General features: G+C 45.1%; 1 protein-coding gene across 1 annotated transcript in view; it reads right to left on the bottom strand.

Annotated features, from left to right (window-relative positions):
• The window catches only part of runx1t1 (RUNX1 partner transcriptional co-repressor 1), a gene marked incomplete at its 5' end in the record, with an annotated part of 17,058 nt that extends 1,827 nt beyond the window's left edge, over window positions 1-15,231 (bottom strand). Inside the window, 8 exons of the mRNA XM_019895954.1 lie at window positions 2,340-2,505; window positions 3,097-3,310; window positions 4,325-4,413; window positions 4,664-4,944; window positions 7,458-7,639; window positions 8,942-9,031; window positions 11,849-12,093; window positions 15,138-15,231. Coding sequence (XP_019751513.1) covers window positions 2,340-2,505; window positions 3,097-3,310; window positions 4,325-4,413; window positions 4,664-4,944; window positions 7,458-7,639; window positions 8,942-9,031; window positions 11,849-12,093; window positions 15,138-15,231 — 1,361 coding nt within the window. The remainder of the gene's footprint in view (window positions 1-2,339; window positions 2,506-3,096; window positions 3,311-4,324; window positions 4,414-4,663; window positions 4,945-7,457; window positions 7,640-8,941; window positions 9,032-11,848; window positions 12,094-15,137) is intronic.
• Between the last annotated feature and the right edge of the window lie 8 nt (window positions 15,232-15,239).

The raw sequence follows: 15,239 nt of genomic DNA, 5'->3' as shown, positions 1-15,239 counted from the left end.
GCCCTTTCTTTTATTTTGTTGTTTTAGTGTTTAAAAAAAAAAAAAAAAAAAAGTGGAGTCCTCAATGTAAACATTCCATTGTAGTGTTTAGTTGTTCTCGTGAGAAAAAAAAAATTGTCAAATGGGAATGAAGAATGCACAGGCAATTTATTTTCATGTTGCTGTTATTTTATCTTCACGTTCATAATTTTTTGTTTTTTTTTGGTGGGGGGGCAAAAATATTTCCGTTTGCTAAAACCAGATGAGGTTTTGTCCTAATTGTGATGTTGCCTTTCCCCGCTCGCTCCCACCAAGCCTGTAACTGGACTAATTGCGTATGCAAATCAGGCAATTTCTATTTAAATGATGCATTTCCATCGTGCCGTCCCCGAGGCCCGGCCGACGAGCAGGGGAATGCGCTTGAATATTTATCACCAACTGTAAACATTTTCCCAGCAGATGCATTGTCTCCTCGCTAGCCATTGTGTTAAAACATAACAAACAAAAAAAAAACCTAACAAAAACTATTTTGCAATCTTCCCCCGCAGGGCAAAACTCAAAGCAGGAAACGGCGGCGATTATCCCTGCGTTAAAAAAAAAAAAGGATGCCGACACTGTTTTTTGGCATAAATGCGCCTGTCGCTTAACTTAATGGCCTTACACTTGTTTTTCCAATTGTGTGTTTGTTTTCCGTGTCAAATGAGTGCTCGTCAAAATGGAGGATCGCCCCCCCGCACTCACCCAACCGCCTGAAGTGTGTCATGCGCGGAATTGTGATTACGAGCCGAAAGGCTGCCGACGGAAGTGACACTGGATTCAATTTAAATGCATATGACTCGGGCGCAGCGTTTTCTTTCATCTTTTCAGCCAACGGAATCGCGCTCGTCCGCAGCCGGCGCGCTAAGGAAATCAAGTAATGAGTCAGCTCCATCTTGGCGATTCCCACAAATGCGCTCATGTAATTGAATAAAAAAAGAACAGAATGGAAAAAAAAAAGAAAAAAAAAAGAAAATGCATGCTTGGAGGTGACGGCCATGTCAAAAAAAGTTTCAATAAACTATTGAGAGGAAAAGGAGTGCCGTATTTTCCGCACTATAAGGCGCACCTAAAAGCATTCAATTTTCTCAAAAGCCGACGGTGCGCCTTATCATCCGATGCGCCTCATCTATGATCCATATTCTGATTTCTTGGACGTGGTATTTTCAATGTTCTGCCAAGCGCTTTGTTACAGCTCCAGCGGTTGTGAAAGCTCGATATAAATAATAAAGCTGGATTGTATTCCTTTGAGCGTAGCTCCATCTAGTGGATGCATAGCGCAACCGCAGCCACTACAGTAGCTTCAATTCTATGCGCCTTATAATGCGGTGCGCCTTATATATGAAAACTGTTTTAAAATCAACCATTCATTGAAGGTGCGCCTTCTACTCCAAAGCGCCTTATAGTGTGGAAAATACGGGTATTTTGGAAGGAAAAAAAAAAGGTGAATTAGTATTTTTAGGAGGAAAAAAAGTCAACGTTACAAGTTAAAGAAAAAAGTCATGGCAGGCTAATGGAACACTCTAAATCAGGGGTGTCAAAGTCCCTTTTGTTGCGGGTCACTTTGGCGTGACGTCTTCCATCGGAGGGCCGTTATGACAGTGAAACCAAATAAATGATTCATCGTCTCATCGTATGATTTCTTGTACAGAACAAATTGATCGATTTCTAGTTTCAAAATCAGTCAATGACAATAATTTGTTCCAGTGTAAACAGGGAAACAGAATTATTGCAAAATATCGACATGATTTATTACACATAAAATTTGACATTTAGGTACAGATTTTAGCAAGGTTCATGCAAGTTGACATGGTTGATTTGCTTCCGCGGGCCACATAAAATGACATGGCGGGCCAGATCTGGCCCCCAGGCCTTGAGTTTGATACCTGTGACGTATAGTAAGGCGTATTTTACATAAAAAAAAAAAAACTACCATGTATAGTAGTGTTTTTTTTAATTTAAAAAAAAAACAACAAAAGAAAACTCATGACCATGCATAGTAAGGTGTTTTTACCAGCAAAAAAAAAAAAAAAAAAGACCATGTATTGCAGGGGTGTCAAACTCATTTTAGTTACCGTTTCCCTTGGAGGGCCGTTATGACTGAAACCAAATTAAAAAAGTCAATAAATAACTTATCAACAATTAATTTCTAAATAATCTATTCAACTATTGTTTATTACTGTAATGAGGGGTTTGGTCACAAGAAAACAGAGTATTTCAAATTTTGTTCGAGATTTTAGCAAGCATCATGGAAAGTTGACATGTTTGATTTGCTTTCTCGGGCCACAGAAAATTATGTGGCGGGCCAGATCTGGCCTTGACACCTGTGCTCTAAATGGTGCCGAGGTGTAATTGTGAGTGCGGCTGTTTTGTCTGTGTGTGCTCTACGATGCCATGTGTGTCTAATGTGCAAGAACTCACCGGCTTTCTTCCAGATTTCTTCAGGGACATAGCCGGAAACGGGCCGATGCAGAAGCTCCCTGTGAATGTCTGGGGAGGTTGCGGGGGGAGACAAACACATACAAATACATCATGAGCCACTGCCCATAATGAAATGGAATATACATCAATCAATGGTTTGCCATCACATCCGACAAGGCAGGTTGTATCGAAAACAAAGTCAGGGGGCTAAGATGTGAGCCTTGAGGAACACCCATTTCAACACATTTTTGGGAAACGTGCAATTATTAAAACACCTCCACCTTTTGTCAAGCGCTTTGTTACAGCTGGAGCTGTTGTGAAAGCGCTGTATAAATAAATTGTATGAAAGTTGCATCAAAACAAATGAAGAAAAAAAGGCTGAGGAGGAAGCTGCGTGAACATCAATTTCGAAACTTTTTTTTCCATACATGTACAAAAATGACACCACTGTTGTTTGAGGCCTCAACGTTTGTTTGAAAGTTTACACTTCATTGAGTAAACCCGCACAGGTAGCGTACAAATACATGAAAAGACAAAGGGATAAGATGTAAGACTTGTGGAATGCCACTTTCAGCACTTGATTAGATCACGTATTCTACTTATGAACGAGCAAATCTATCCCCTGAAGACAAATAATGGCGGGAGGAATCGCAAACCGACCCGCTGCGGTGTTGTCCTGCGCTGCCGGGCTCTGCTGCCGATACTGAGCACTCGAGGCGGCGGCGGCGGCGGCGGCGCTCTTCTTCAGCTCTTCGGCGTCGCTGTAGCGTCGGATCCAGTAGTTGAGCTCCTCACGGTCGGCTTCCTGGCAGCGCCGCAGCACCGTGAGCGAGCGCCGCGTCTTTTCCACCATGTCCATGATGCAGTTCAGCAGCTGTGGGACACGACAAGGGTGCCAAGTTTCCTTCATCCACTATGGGCAATATGAACATAGTCCTTCACCTATTCTCAATCTATGGAGTCTTGATTTAAATGCAATAATTAATCTTAAAATTATTTTTTTTTTAAATTGTATTGTTCCTTCTGAAAATTATATATAATGAGAATGTTGACTTAAATATTCTTTTCAATCAAATAAATCCATCAAATTAACTCATTCAGTACCAGCCAATTCTAGACCCCGCCCCCTTTTTGATTTACCCTAAGGCTTGGAAAAATTTACAAAAAATAAGTATCTGGGGTTTAAAGTGTGAAGTGTGAAAAGACATTTAAACAGGTGACCCCCCCCGCCCAAAAAAAGTGAGCTGTTAAAGATACTTGACAGTAAATCTTTTTGAAATCATGAAACCAAACTAAAATGATTCATTTCATTGCTCACATACGATATTTTCAATGAAATACATTTCTTTTGTGTAATGCAACCAGTTATATGAATGAAACCAATACAAGAAATGTCATGATGCAAATGAAATGTACACGTGGAAAAGGAATCAAATCATTCAAACCGAACAGAAAAGATAGAGCGAGGAGACTTTACAAATGGAGTAAAAGTGATTCGTAGAGCGTGAGTCAGTTAATGATGAGCCAAAGACAAATGCGGGGAGGAAATATATTTAAAAAATGGTTATTACTTTTTTCATTTCATTGCTCACATACGATATTTTCAATGAAATACATTTCTCCCGAATAGAATAAATATGCTTTTTTTTTTTTTTTTTGTGTAATGCAACCAGTTATATGAATGAAACCAATACAAGAAATGTCATGATGCAAATGAAATGTACACGTGGAAAAGGAATCAAATCATTCAAACCGAACAGAAAAGATAGAGCGAGGAGACTTTACAAATGGAGTAAAAGTGATTCGTAGAGCGTGAGTCAGTTAATGATGAGCCAAAGACAAATGCGGGGAGGAAATATATTTAAAAAATGGTTATTACTTTTCTTACATGGTCAAGGTGCTTCCACTCCTCAGCCCACTCCCTGTCCGTCAGCCGGTGGTCGATCACTTCTTCCTGGCGCCCTCCCGCGTGAAGGCCTGCGACGAGACGCCCACAAAGGCACCGTCAAGCTCGCCGAGGGCTCCGGCAGCGTGCGGCAAGGCACGATTCTTTGAAAACTTGACTCCCGGTCGTTCAGACGGGAGCTCGGAGAAGAAGTGATGCAAGCGTGGCGCAACCGCGGTAACCGTTGACTCGGCCTCGGCGGTCACAGCCCAGTCAAAAAGTCATTTCGGATTGCGTCATCAAGACCTTTATTTCGACGCGGTTAGAATTTGGGCAACTTACCGATGGATCGGGCCCTGTCGCGGATCTCCCTGTGATTGGCGGGCGGGTGTCGGTAGCCGTCGCGGTAGTGGTGGTGGGCGATGGCGGCCACGTCATCCAGCCGGTAGTGCGGCAGCGGTGGCGGCGGCGGGCCGGCCGAGTGGCCCGGGCCGTTGGGCGGGGACGCGATGCCGTTGGATGGGCTGAAGCGCTGGCCGGGGCTGACGGTGCACGGCCGCTTGCTCGGATGGACGTCGGGCCCGTACGGGCCGCCGTCGCGGTCAAAGCCGTTCTCTTTGGTCCTGGACATATCCGCCATCCGTGACTTTAAGAAACACCTCTCACTTTTTTTTTTTTTTTTTTTGTCTTCAGAAGTGAAGTGCATTGTGTTGCTAGCATGACTTGGTCGGAATAATTGAAGTTATTATCTCACAATATTTTGTGGTGATATGTTTTAACTGCAGCGGTCAGTTTATCATATTATCGAGTTATGAAAGGTCTAATATGGTCAGTTGTTGTTCATGGTGTTACTTTTGGGCAGGAGCGCCCATTACGTCGATCGCGATCGATCGACCGGTAGATCGCGGACTGGTCCCAAGTCGATCGCGAGGGGTGTCGAGGAGAAAAGAAACAAACAACCATTTGTGTGTCTTTGTGCATGTTAGTAATATTTTTTTTGTGTGTTCATGTACACTGCACCCTAATCATCCTATCCGTCTCATTTTCACAAAAAGTATAAAAAAAATAATAAATAAATACAATAAAGCAGGTAAATCTTTAACCTGCGGTGGCGCGTGAGCTACGTCACCGGAAGTTGTTAGCGCTCAGCAGTCTGCAATTGCAGCTTGTGATCGGAGCTGTTGCGCTCGATCTTTTATCGTTATCAATATTCTCATTCAGCATTTGTTTCGTGTACAATTCACCGAGGGCACGGGCAAAGAATAGGAATCTGGAGGGTCGAGGGAGGCACTTTAAAACGGTACGTGTGAGCTACGATCGTTAACATACCCACAATCTTGCTGCTGTAGACTGTAAATTTCCCCAGTGTGGGACAAATAAAGGATATCTTATCTTATCTTAACTCATTCACTCCCAAAGACGTATTTCGATGTCTTTTCAGACGCCACACATTTCATCCCAGCTCCTCATTTTATATTGACTGTACTTGAAAAGGGTCTGAAAATGGCTGGCCATTTTCAGACATCTAAATACGTCTTTGGGAGTGAATGAGTTAATAGGCTGCAAAAGTGCGTCGCATGCCTCCGTGTCAGGCTGTTGCTCATCGTGGCGTGCGCGTGTATGTGCGTGCGCGGTAATGGGTCGATCGCGGGAGGTTGCTTGATCGAAAAGTTGATCTTCGCTCCCAAAAGTTTGGGCACTCCTGCTCTTGGGAGTAAAAACACGCTCCGGTGCGTTCGCGAGTGTTACTTTGTCGTCATGAATCCTATTTGAGTTCATGCTCTGTGTTCATGAAGCTTGTTCATTTGAGTGGCCAGTTTTTGAGTCGGCGAGTCACATGACAGTTGAACAAAGGGGATGTGAATTCACGGGGTTACTGTGCGACATGATTAGCAGTACTTTTTTGTCGTAAAATAATGATTTTTGTGCCACGGCAGTTTCTTATATGTCGTAAATGAGACGACTCAACGTTCTTGCTTTGGAGTTTCATAAATGCAGCGACTTCGCCAATCTAGACGTTTGAGCTTTGTGTCACTCCATCCACATTTTCACTGGTCGTTTTGCCTTCTGCTATTCACGCGACGTCAAAAATCGGCTCCGAGTGGAGACGCGAATAGTGTTAATGACGCCAACGCTGGCCTGCTGACGACGAAACGCCGTCTGTTCACGTTAACGCGCAAACTTGGTTTTTTTTTTTTGTTTTTAACGCACGCACAAATGTACAAGCGCACACACGTACTGTACGGTATATTCCCACAAGTCCCTTTCATCAGATCAGGTGGATTTTGCAGCAGAGATGAATGTTGCCAGGTGTGTGTGTGTGTGTGTGTGTGTTTGTGCGCGTGTTGATGGTGCAATCACCCCCCCGCCCCCCCCAATGAACAGATTGAACTTGTTAATGAGCTGTTTTTATGGGCTTCTAATACTCAGGTCAACGAGGTAACGCGCGCGAGCAAGCAATGCCAACACAGACTGTGCTGCTGCTAGGAGAAGCTAATAACTAGCTGCTAGGCTAGCTGGCCAACATCAACCACTACTACAACCATCACCGCCATCCGCAGTAGCCGCCGAGCGTCTTCATCCTCGTCGCCGCTCCGCTGTGTCGCCTCCTCTGTCGTTTTCCTTCCTCTCCACCCGAAGCGCGGCCCCCCCATAACTCCCACCCGCACCACTTTCCTCCCCACCCACCGCATTTTGTTTTCAAAATATCTCTTATTTTGGGAGTAAAAGTTAAATGATTGATGCAAGTTTAATTTTTTTTGCCCCTCCCACTGCACACTTGTTCTATGAAGTTTTTATTTTTCGAGAAATGTCGGTTCACAGTGTTCATAAATGTTAAACTTTTTTTTTTCCCCAAAGGCTTGCAGAAGTTTTGAGTGATATGAAAACGACATTTTTTTTGTTTCTCACATGCAACGTGAAGGGGATTTTGTTTACGAGTCAATTTTGAATGAAATGACAGCTTGATGTTTATATTTTACATCTGGAGTTTCATTCGAAATGTGGGGTGTATCTTTATTTGATTGCGTCTTGAAATCAGACATGCTTATTTTTTGGAAATTACAGATTGTACTCGTTTGTATGAAGGATAATCCAATCAGGTAGTATTTGGGGGGGGATGGCGGGAGGGGCTCACCTGTCGGGCGTGCGCCGCTTTCCGTTGTCGTTGACGTCGAGCAGCAGCTCGGACGAGTCGACGGGCGACGAGGTGCTGGTGTCCAGCAGCAGCTGCTCGTGCTGGGCCAGGTACTGCGCTGGGTTCTGCTTGGCCAGGCGGGCGCAGTGCAGGAGCTCCCGCTGCAGGAGCGGCAGGTTGGCCTGCAGGGGGGGGTAGAAATGCCAAATGAGTTCATACATTGGGGGGGTGGGGGGGAAATCCGGTTAGGTGTCATTGGGGTCATTAGTGCGCGACGCCGCCGCTTTTACTTCTTTTCAAACACTCGAGATCTGGTTGCTCGCGGCCGGAAGGTCTCTGCTCGACGCGGGGAAACCACCAAGGGAGTTCAGACATGAGCCACTGTTCCCATGCAAAATGACATTTAATATAGAACCCTCCGTTAAGAGTGTCTTCTGAGGTCGCCTGCGAGAGCAAACTACAGAGGGAGTTCATACAGGACACTAAGTAATGTGTCTTGACGGAATTTCACCATCATCTGCTTTCACTTTCCCCGCAGACCCCCCCCCCCCCCCCCCCCCCGGGAAGCATTGTTTTTGGTTTGGCCCGAGTCTCGAGCAATCTTGCGGCATCGGGTTCCACGCGGGGGCACGCTCAGCCCGCCGCGCTAACATTAGCGTCAGGAAATCCAGCCATTGTTGCGTGCGCCTCGAAATGCAAGACACACACTGCGCCACCATATGCTCGCTGGCATTTAAGGTCCCGCAGCGGGCAGCCACTAAATTTAGACTTGGGGGTGCGGGGGGATGAGAGAGGAGCAAATGTAGCGATGGAGGAGACGAAGGAGAAAAAAAATGAAATAAAAAAAAGAGGAAAGGGTTTCTGGGCTGATGCGCAAACCATCTGCTGAAAGAAGCGCAAGACGACAATCGGGCGCCGCTGACGCCCCCAAAAGATCAGCGGCCGGCGAATGGCGGCCGGCTTTTGCTCGAATTTTGCGCATCATCAAGGTGATTGACCCCTTCAGGGACGGCGGTCACGACAGTGGACAGCTTACCATGTGATCATTATTGATGCATGAAAGGGTTCAAATTGCAAAACAGATTTCTGTGACGTTCATGAAACAAAAAGCAAAACTACATTTTATGTTTTGAAAACGCCGCCCGACATCGGAGATGGTTTGAAATGTTACGAAATGAATTTTTGATGCTGATTTCAATAATGTCTTGATGATTTATTTTCAAGCAATTTTTTTTTTTTGTGGATAATTTCATGTTTTGTTCTGCAGTGTGACCTCAAACAGGTTGCGCCATTCCAATTGTAGCAAAAAAAAAACAAAAAAAAAAACAGCCGTGATGCAAAACTTGGCGAGAAAAGTTTATCAGTATCTCAGATTTAAAAGAAATAAAAAAAAAATGTCATCAACGCGTGTTACTTGGTGTTTTACATGCTGCTGCTTACTCGGGACTTTTTGGATGTCAAGGAGAGGATGATGATGGCGTTACCTTGAGGAAGGGGATGACGAAAGGTCGCAGGGGGAAGTTGGTGGCTTCGTGGAGTTTGCAGTGGAACTCCTCGATGGTTAGTGTGGAATTCTGCGCCCAAACACACACACGGAAGTCCATGTGGAAGACATTAAGTGAGAACAGTCCTCTCTGCAAGAGTGAGTGTGTACGTGTGCGCGCGCGCTAACAGGAAGCACATGTACGGGTTGAGAGGAACAAATATCTTCTTTGACAAAAACAAATAAATCAAGCGAGTCGAGTCACGCCGCAAGAAAATGAGATGTTGGCAAGGTTGTTGCCTTCTTTTGTTTTTTTTTCTTCAAAAAAAAAAACACAACTTGATGTTCACTTTGCTCAAACGATAACATGACTCAGGCCCCAAAATGAAGCCTGTTTCGGATTTTTTTTTTTTTTGTGGGGCCGATTCCGATTATTTGGCAGAACAAAATTCTGATAACTGATTAATCTGCCAATTAAAAAAAAAAATCGATAATCAATAAAACTGCTCCTTTTATGGCCCCTTTAGGCTTCCAACAACAAAGAGTTACAGGCCAGACTTGGTCTTTTCGAATGTGTTTCACTTTACAACAGAGTGGGACCAAAAAAAAAAAAAAAATTGTCAAACATAGGTCGACCAACATTTTGGTGATCAATACTTGAATGTCATTATATCTCATGTTGTTCTGATAACTGATTAATCTGCCAATTAAAAAAAAAAATCGATAATCAATAAAACTGCTTCTTTTATGGCCCCTTTAGGCTTCCAACAACAAAGAGTTACAGGCCAGACTTGGTCTTTTCGAATGTGTTTCACTTTACAACAGAGTGGGACCAAAAAAAAAAAAAAAATTGTCAAACATAGGTCGACCAACATTTTGGTGATCAATACTTGAATGTCATTATATCTCATGTTGTAATGCACAGGTGTCAAACTCAAGGCTCAGCGGCCAGATTTGTCCCGCCACATCATTTTCTGTGGCCGGCGAAAGCAAATCCAACATGTCAGCTTCCATGATGCTTGCTTAAATCTCGACCAAATTTTTAAAAAAAATTCTCACATGTAATTAATAAGAGCTAACTATTGTAAGCAACGTCTTAACTCAGGGCCCAGCGGCCAGTTTTGCCCCGCCACATCATTTTCTGTGGCCGGCGAAAGCAAATCAAACATGTCAGCTTCCATGATGCTTGCTTAAATCTCGACCAAATTTTTAAAAAAAAATTCTCATATGTAATAAATAAGAGCTAGCTATTGTAAGCAACGTCTTGTTACCAAAACCCTCATTACAGTAACTGCAACAATAGCTGAATAAACCGGTATTATTGACTTCTTGATATGGCTTTGGTCATAATGGCCCACCAAGGGAAACGGTAACAAAAATGAGTTTGACACCTCTGTTGTGATGTGTTAATTAAAAAAAGCAACGTCTTGTTACCAAAACCCTCATTACAGTAACTGCAACAATAGCTGAATAAACCGGTATTATTGAATTCTTGTTATGGTTTTGCTCATAACGGCCCACCAAGGGAAACGGTAACTAAAATGTGCCCCGTGACAAAAATGAGTTTGACACCTCTGTTGTAATGTGTTAATTAAAAAACAATCAAAATCAAAAACAGCCATCAACAAAAAAATAATCAGATTTTTTTCCCCTCCATCTTTCATACGCCTGTTCCGTTTGTGGGTTAGACACAAAACATTCTTGTTGACATATCTGGACACCCAGCAGAAGTGGAAATCCTCTTATTTAATTTGGATTGATCCTTTTCTTTTTCCATTTTATACTTCACATTTTTTTCACTCTTTTTTTTTTTGTACATGAAACATGCACTATAGAATTGAACAGCATGGGGGGGGGGGGGGGGGGGGGGGTAAGGGAAACAAAACACGGAGCTGCGTTGCCTGCTCCTCCTCTGGCGCCCTCATTTCCCACGACTGAATTTTGTGGCATCTGTCGGCCCAGATTGCGGATGGCTTGCCTCGCCTCGCCTCCCCGGAGCCGGCAAACCGCCTCATTAACATTGCCGCTACCTTGGAGGCGGCAGCGGGGGATGGCGAGGCGGAGGCGCGTCGCACCAGCGCCAAACCGGGACGGCTCAAAAATAGCAACCTGGCGTTCGATTCCCACCTCGCACTTGCCAACGTGATAACGCCTTGACGTTTATTTACATTTCCGTCTTCTACTCCGCGCATAATAAACGCCAAAAACTCATCGGGCAGGGTTTCAAGCAAGAGTTAGGGCTTGCAACAAGCTTGAGTCAGGTGTTCAGAGCAAGGCTCTGAGTCAGGGTTTAAAATGGGGTTTCCACCAACAGTTCGGGTTTCAAGCCAGGGTTGGGATTCCAATACAGAGTTGGTGTTTCAAAGTAGGGTTTCAAGGCAGGGTTGGGTTTAAAATACGCTTCCAAGCCAAGTTTAGGGATTCAAACAAGAGTTGGGCTTTTCAAATAGGATTTCAGTCCAGAGTTAGGATTTCAAACCAGGGTTTGGGTTTCAAATTCAGTTTTTAAGACACAGGACTCAAGTGGGGTTTTAACATTGGGTTAGACCACAGGCGTCAAAGTCAAGGCACGGGGGCCAGATCCGGCCCGCCACGTCATTTTATGTGGCCCGCGAGAGCAAATCATGTGTGACAACTTTTGTGATCCTTGCTGGAATCTGGACCGAAATGTCAAATGGTCACGGGTAACAAATAACGTTGAGATTTTGCATCGGCCCTCCGAGGGAAGCCGTAACTTCGAAGTGGCCCGTGACAAAAAATGAGTTTGATACCCCTGAGTTAGACTGTCATCGGATTAGGTTTTACAAGGAAGGTTTCAAGATCAGGGTTTCAAATACAGTTTGGGGTTTCAAGCCAGGGTAGAGACGGGGTCCAAAAATATGCTTTGAAGCGCGCATGCGTTACTCACCACCAAGCCGAGGACAAGCGTGCGCACGCGTTCGCCGATCTCGGGCGAGATGTCGTTTCCAAACTGCTGCAGCGTGGTGAGGAAGCGCTTGAGCTTGCTCAGCTGCCGGGCGCCGCACGCCGGCGGCAGTTGCTGATTGGCCAGCGACGACGACGATGACGAGCCTGGCCCGTTGCCGTAGCCGTTGGGCGGCGACGGCGCCCCGTTCAGCGCCGTGGGCGAGTGGCTGCTGCTGCCATTCGTCACTGGGAAACAAAAGCGCAGGGCAGGCCGGGTCAATAAACTCATCACATTCACATTTCGGGCTCACAAACTTTCAGTAGAGTGCTGTCTTCAGTGCTTCCGCTCCGCCATGTTGTTTTCATTTGATATTCTCATAGAGCGGACGAATCGACACAATGGACGGCCCGAACCAAAGTACTGTTTTCTCCGCACTATAAGCAGGGTTGGGGTTTAAAATACGCTTCCAAGCCAAGTTTAGAGATTCATGTCAGCTTCCATGATTTCAAATAGGATTTCAGTCCAGAGTTAGGATTTCAAACCAGGGTTTGGGTTTCAAATTCAGTTTTTAAGACACAGGACTCAAGTGGGGTTTTAACATTGGGTTAGACCACAGGCGTCAAAGTCAAGGCACGGGGGCCAGATCCGGCCCAAGTGGGGTTTTAACGTTGGGTTGGACCAGGTATCAAAGTCAAGGCCCGGGGGCCAGATCCGGCCCGCCACGTCATTTTATGTGGCCCGGGGGAGCAAATCATGTGTGACAACTTTCATGATCCTTGCTGGAATCTGGACCGTCATCCAATGCGCCTTATATAGCAATCAATATTGTGATTTCTTGGACGTAGTATTTGAGCTCATTCACTCCCAAAGACGTATTTAGATGTCTTTACAGACTTTTCTGATCATTTTATGTGGCCCGCGAGAGCAAATCATGTGTGACAACTTTTGTGATCCTTGCTGGAATCTGGACCCAAATGTCAAATGGTCACGGGTAACAAATAACGTTGAGATTTTGCATCGGCCCTCCGAGGGAAGCCGTAACTTCGAAGTGGCCCGCGACAAAAAATGAGTTTGACACCCCTGAGTTAGACTGTCATCAGAAAAGACATCTAAATACGTCTTCGGGAGTAAATGAGTTAAATGTTCTGCCAAGCGCTTTGTTGCAGCTGCAGTGGTTGTGTTTTGTATTGTATTGTATTCTTTGAGGGTAGCTCCATCTAGTGGATGCATAGCGCAACCGCAGCCACTATTGTAGCTTCTATTCCATGCGCCTTATAATGCGGTACGCCCGATATATGAAAACAGTTTTGAATTTTATTGAAGGTGCGCCTTATACTCCGACGCGCCTTATAGTGCGGAAAATACGGTAACTTTGGCGGCAATGTGACATGGATATGTCCACCCATTTTCTGATATGCTTTTCCTCATGAGGGTCGCGGGCCTCACACCGAGAGACAATTTAAAGCAGGGGTGTCAAACTCATTTTTCTCGCGGGCCACATTGTAGTTCCAGTTTCCCTGAGAGGGCCATGATGACAGTGAATTTTGTAAAACCGTATACATGTTTAATCACCTCCACATATTACATATTCAGCGCACAACAAATTGGTGGATAACTAGTTTTGAAATCAGAAGTCAAGAATGATGGTTTGTTCAGCCATTGCTGGCGTTAATGTAATAAGTACGTTAAAAGTATCTCGATGTTATGATGGATTTCATATGACAATTTGAAATTTTGGTTCAGACTTGAGCAAGCATCATGGAAAAGTTGACATGTTTAATTTGCTTTTGCGGGCCACACAAAATGATATGGCGGGCCAGATCTGGCCCCGGGCCTTGGGTTTGACACCTGTGTTTTAAAGTATTCCATTAACCTGCCACATGTTTTTGGAATGTAGGAGGAAACCGGAGTACCCGGAGAAAACCCACGCAGGCATGGGGAGAGCATGCAAACTCCACACGGGAAGGCCGGAGCCGGGCTCGAACCCTGCAGCACTGCAGTGTGAGGTGGATGCATGGGGAGAGCATGCAAACTCCACACGGGAAGGCTGGAGCCGGCCGGGATCGAACCCTGTACCACTGCACTGTGAGGCGGACGTGCGAACCAGTCGTCCACCGTAGTTTGTGAATGCACGTTTTCGCATCAAAAATTGCATCTTCATCCCCTTTTAAAACACCACTGAGGATTTACCGTAGTTTGTGAATGCACGTTTTCGCATCAAAAAATTGCATCTTCATTCCCTTTTAAAACACCACTGAGGATTTTTCAGGGGAAATAATTGTTGGCATGAAAACTGTGTGTGTGTGTGTGTGTGTGTGTGTGTGTGTGTGTGTGTGTGTGTGTATACAGGGGCTGACTGGATTGTGTGTGTTTTCAATTAGATGAAGAGGCCCCTCCTCCTCTGGCCGACATCCGAACAAGCGATGCTCCAGCGTCACATCTGCTAAAAATTGAAGTCACACTGCAAATCAAAGAAAGAAAGAAAGAGGTTCCGATAGAAAGGCCCCCCTCTCCCTCCCCCCCACACACACATACACAGTTTCCCATCCGCCATGTTTAATTGCGACATGTTTTCATTGGGAAGGAGGAATCCAACAGCTTTGATTTACTGGCTCCCAGGAACGTGTCAATACTGGCCTTTGAGAAGCGAAGCAGACAAACGTGGAACAAATTGTTAAGGTGCTATCATACCACAATGGTTGGTATCTGACCCCCCGCCCCAAAAAAATCTCATATGGTTTGGAGAAAGAACCCTTGGTGGTGCCTTGGAACAAAAATAATAATAATAATAATAATAAAGCTGTCTCAACTCTGCTCTTTTGATACCCTACCAGAACAAAAATAATAATAATAACAATAATAATAATAATGCTGTCTCAACTCTGCTCTTTTGATACCCTACCACTGTGGTTTGCACGCACATTTTGGGGTGCCAATATGTCGCAGCGTTTGATGTTATTTGGGTATTTGGCTTGGAGGTGTTATTTTGGCAGCCTTCGTCAAGATCGCAAAGGGCAGGGGGCCAAAAAGTCAGATCATTAGGGACCACTTCCGACGCTGCAGCCCCAAAACCAACAGATACTACACTCTCATTCGTGACACCCACGTCACTCACCAAGCCAAGTCGCGCCTTTTCAAGCCACGCACATTCATAGTCACAGAAGATACAAAAGTGGAGAAGAGAGGGAGGGCGACCCCAAGTGGAAAAGAAAAAAAAAAGACATCCCGCACCTCATTTTGTGCAGAGAATTCTCTCCAATTCCCGGCTGTGGAAAAGTGGGGTACTCACGAGTGGTGGGGGTGTAGGAGCTGTTTCGGGGGGCTCCTTGCGTGCTGGGCGGGGGCGGCATGGCGGGGGGGGGCCGCCCGGTGCGTGTCTTGACACACGGCG

This window comes from Hippocampus comes, unplaced genomic scaffold, assembly GCF_001891065.2.
Source record: "Hippocampus comes isolate QL1 unplaced genomic scaffold, H_comes_QL1_v1.1 scaffold16, whole genome shotgun sequence".
NCBI classification, from domain to species: Eukaryota; Metazoa; Chordata; class Actinopteri; order Syngnathiformes; family Syngnathidae; genus Hippocampus; species Hippocampus comes.
Note: the sequence above shows the minus strand (reverse complement) of the source record. Positions and strands in the feature narration are given on the sequence as shown.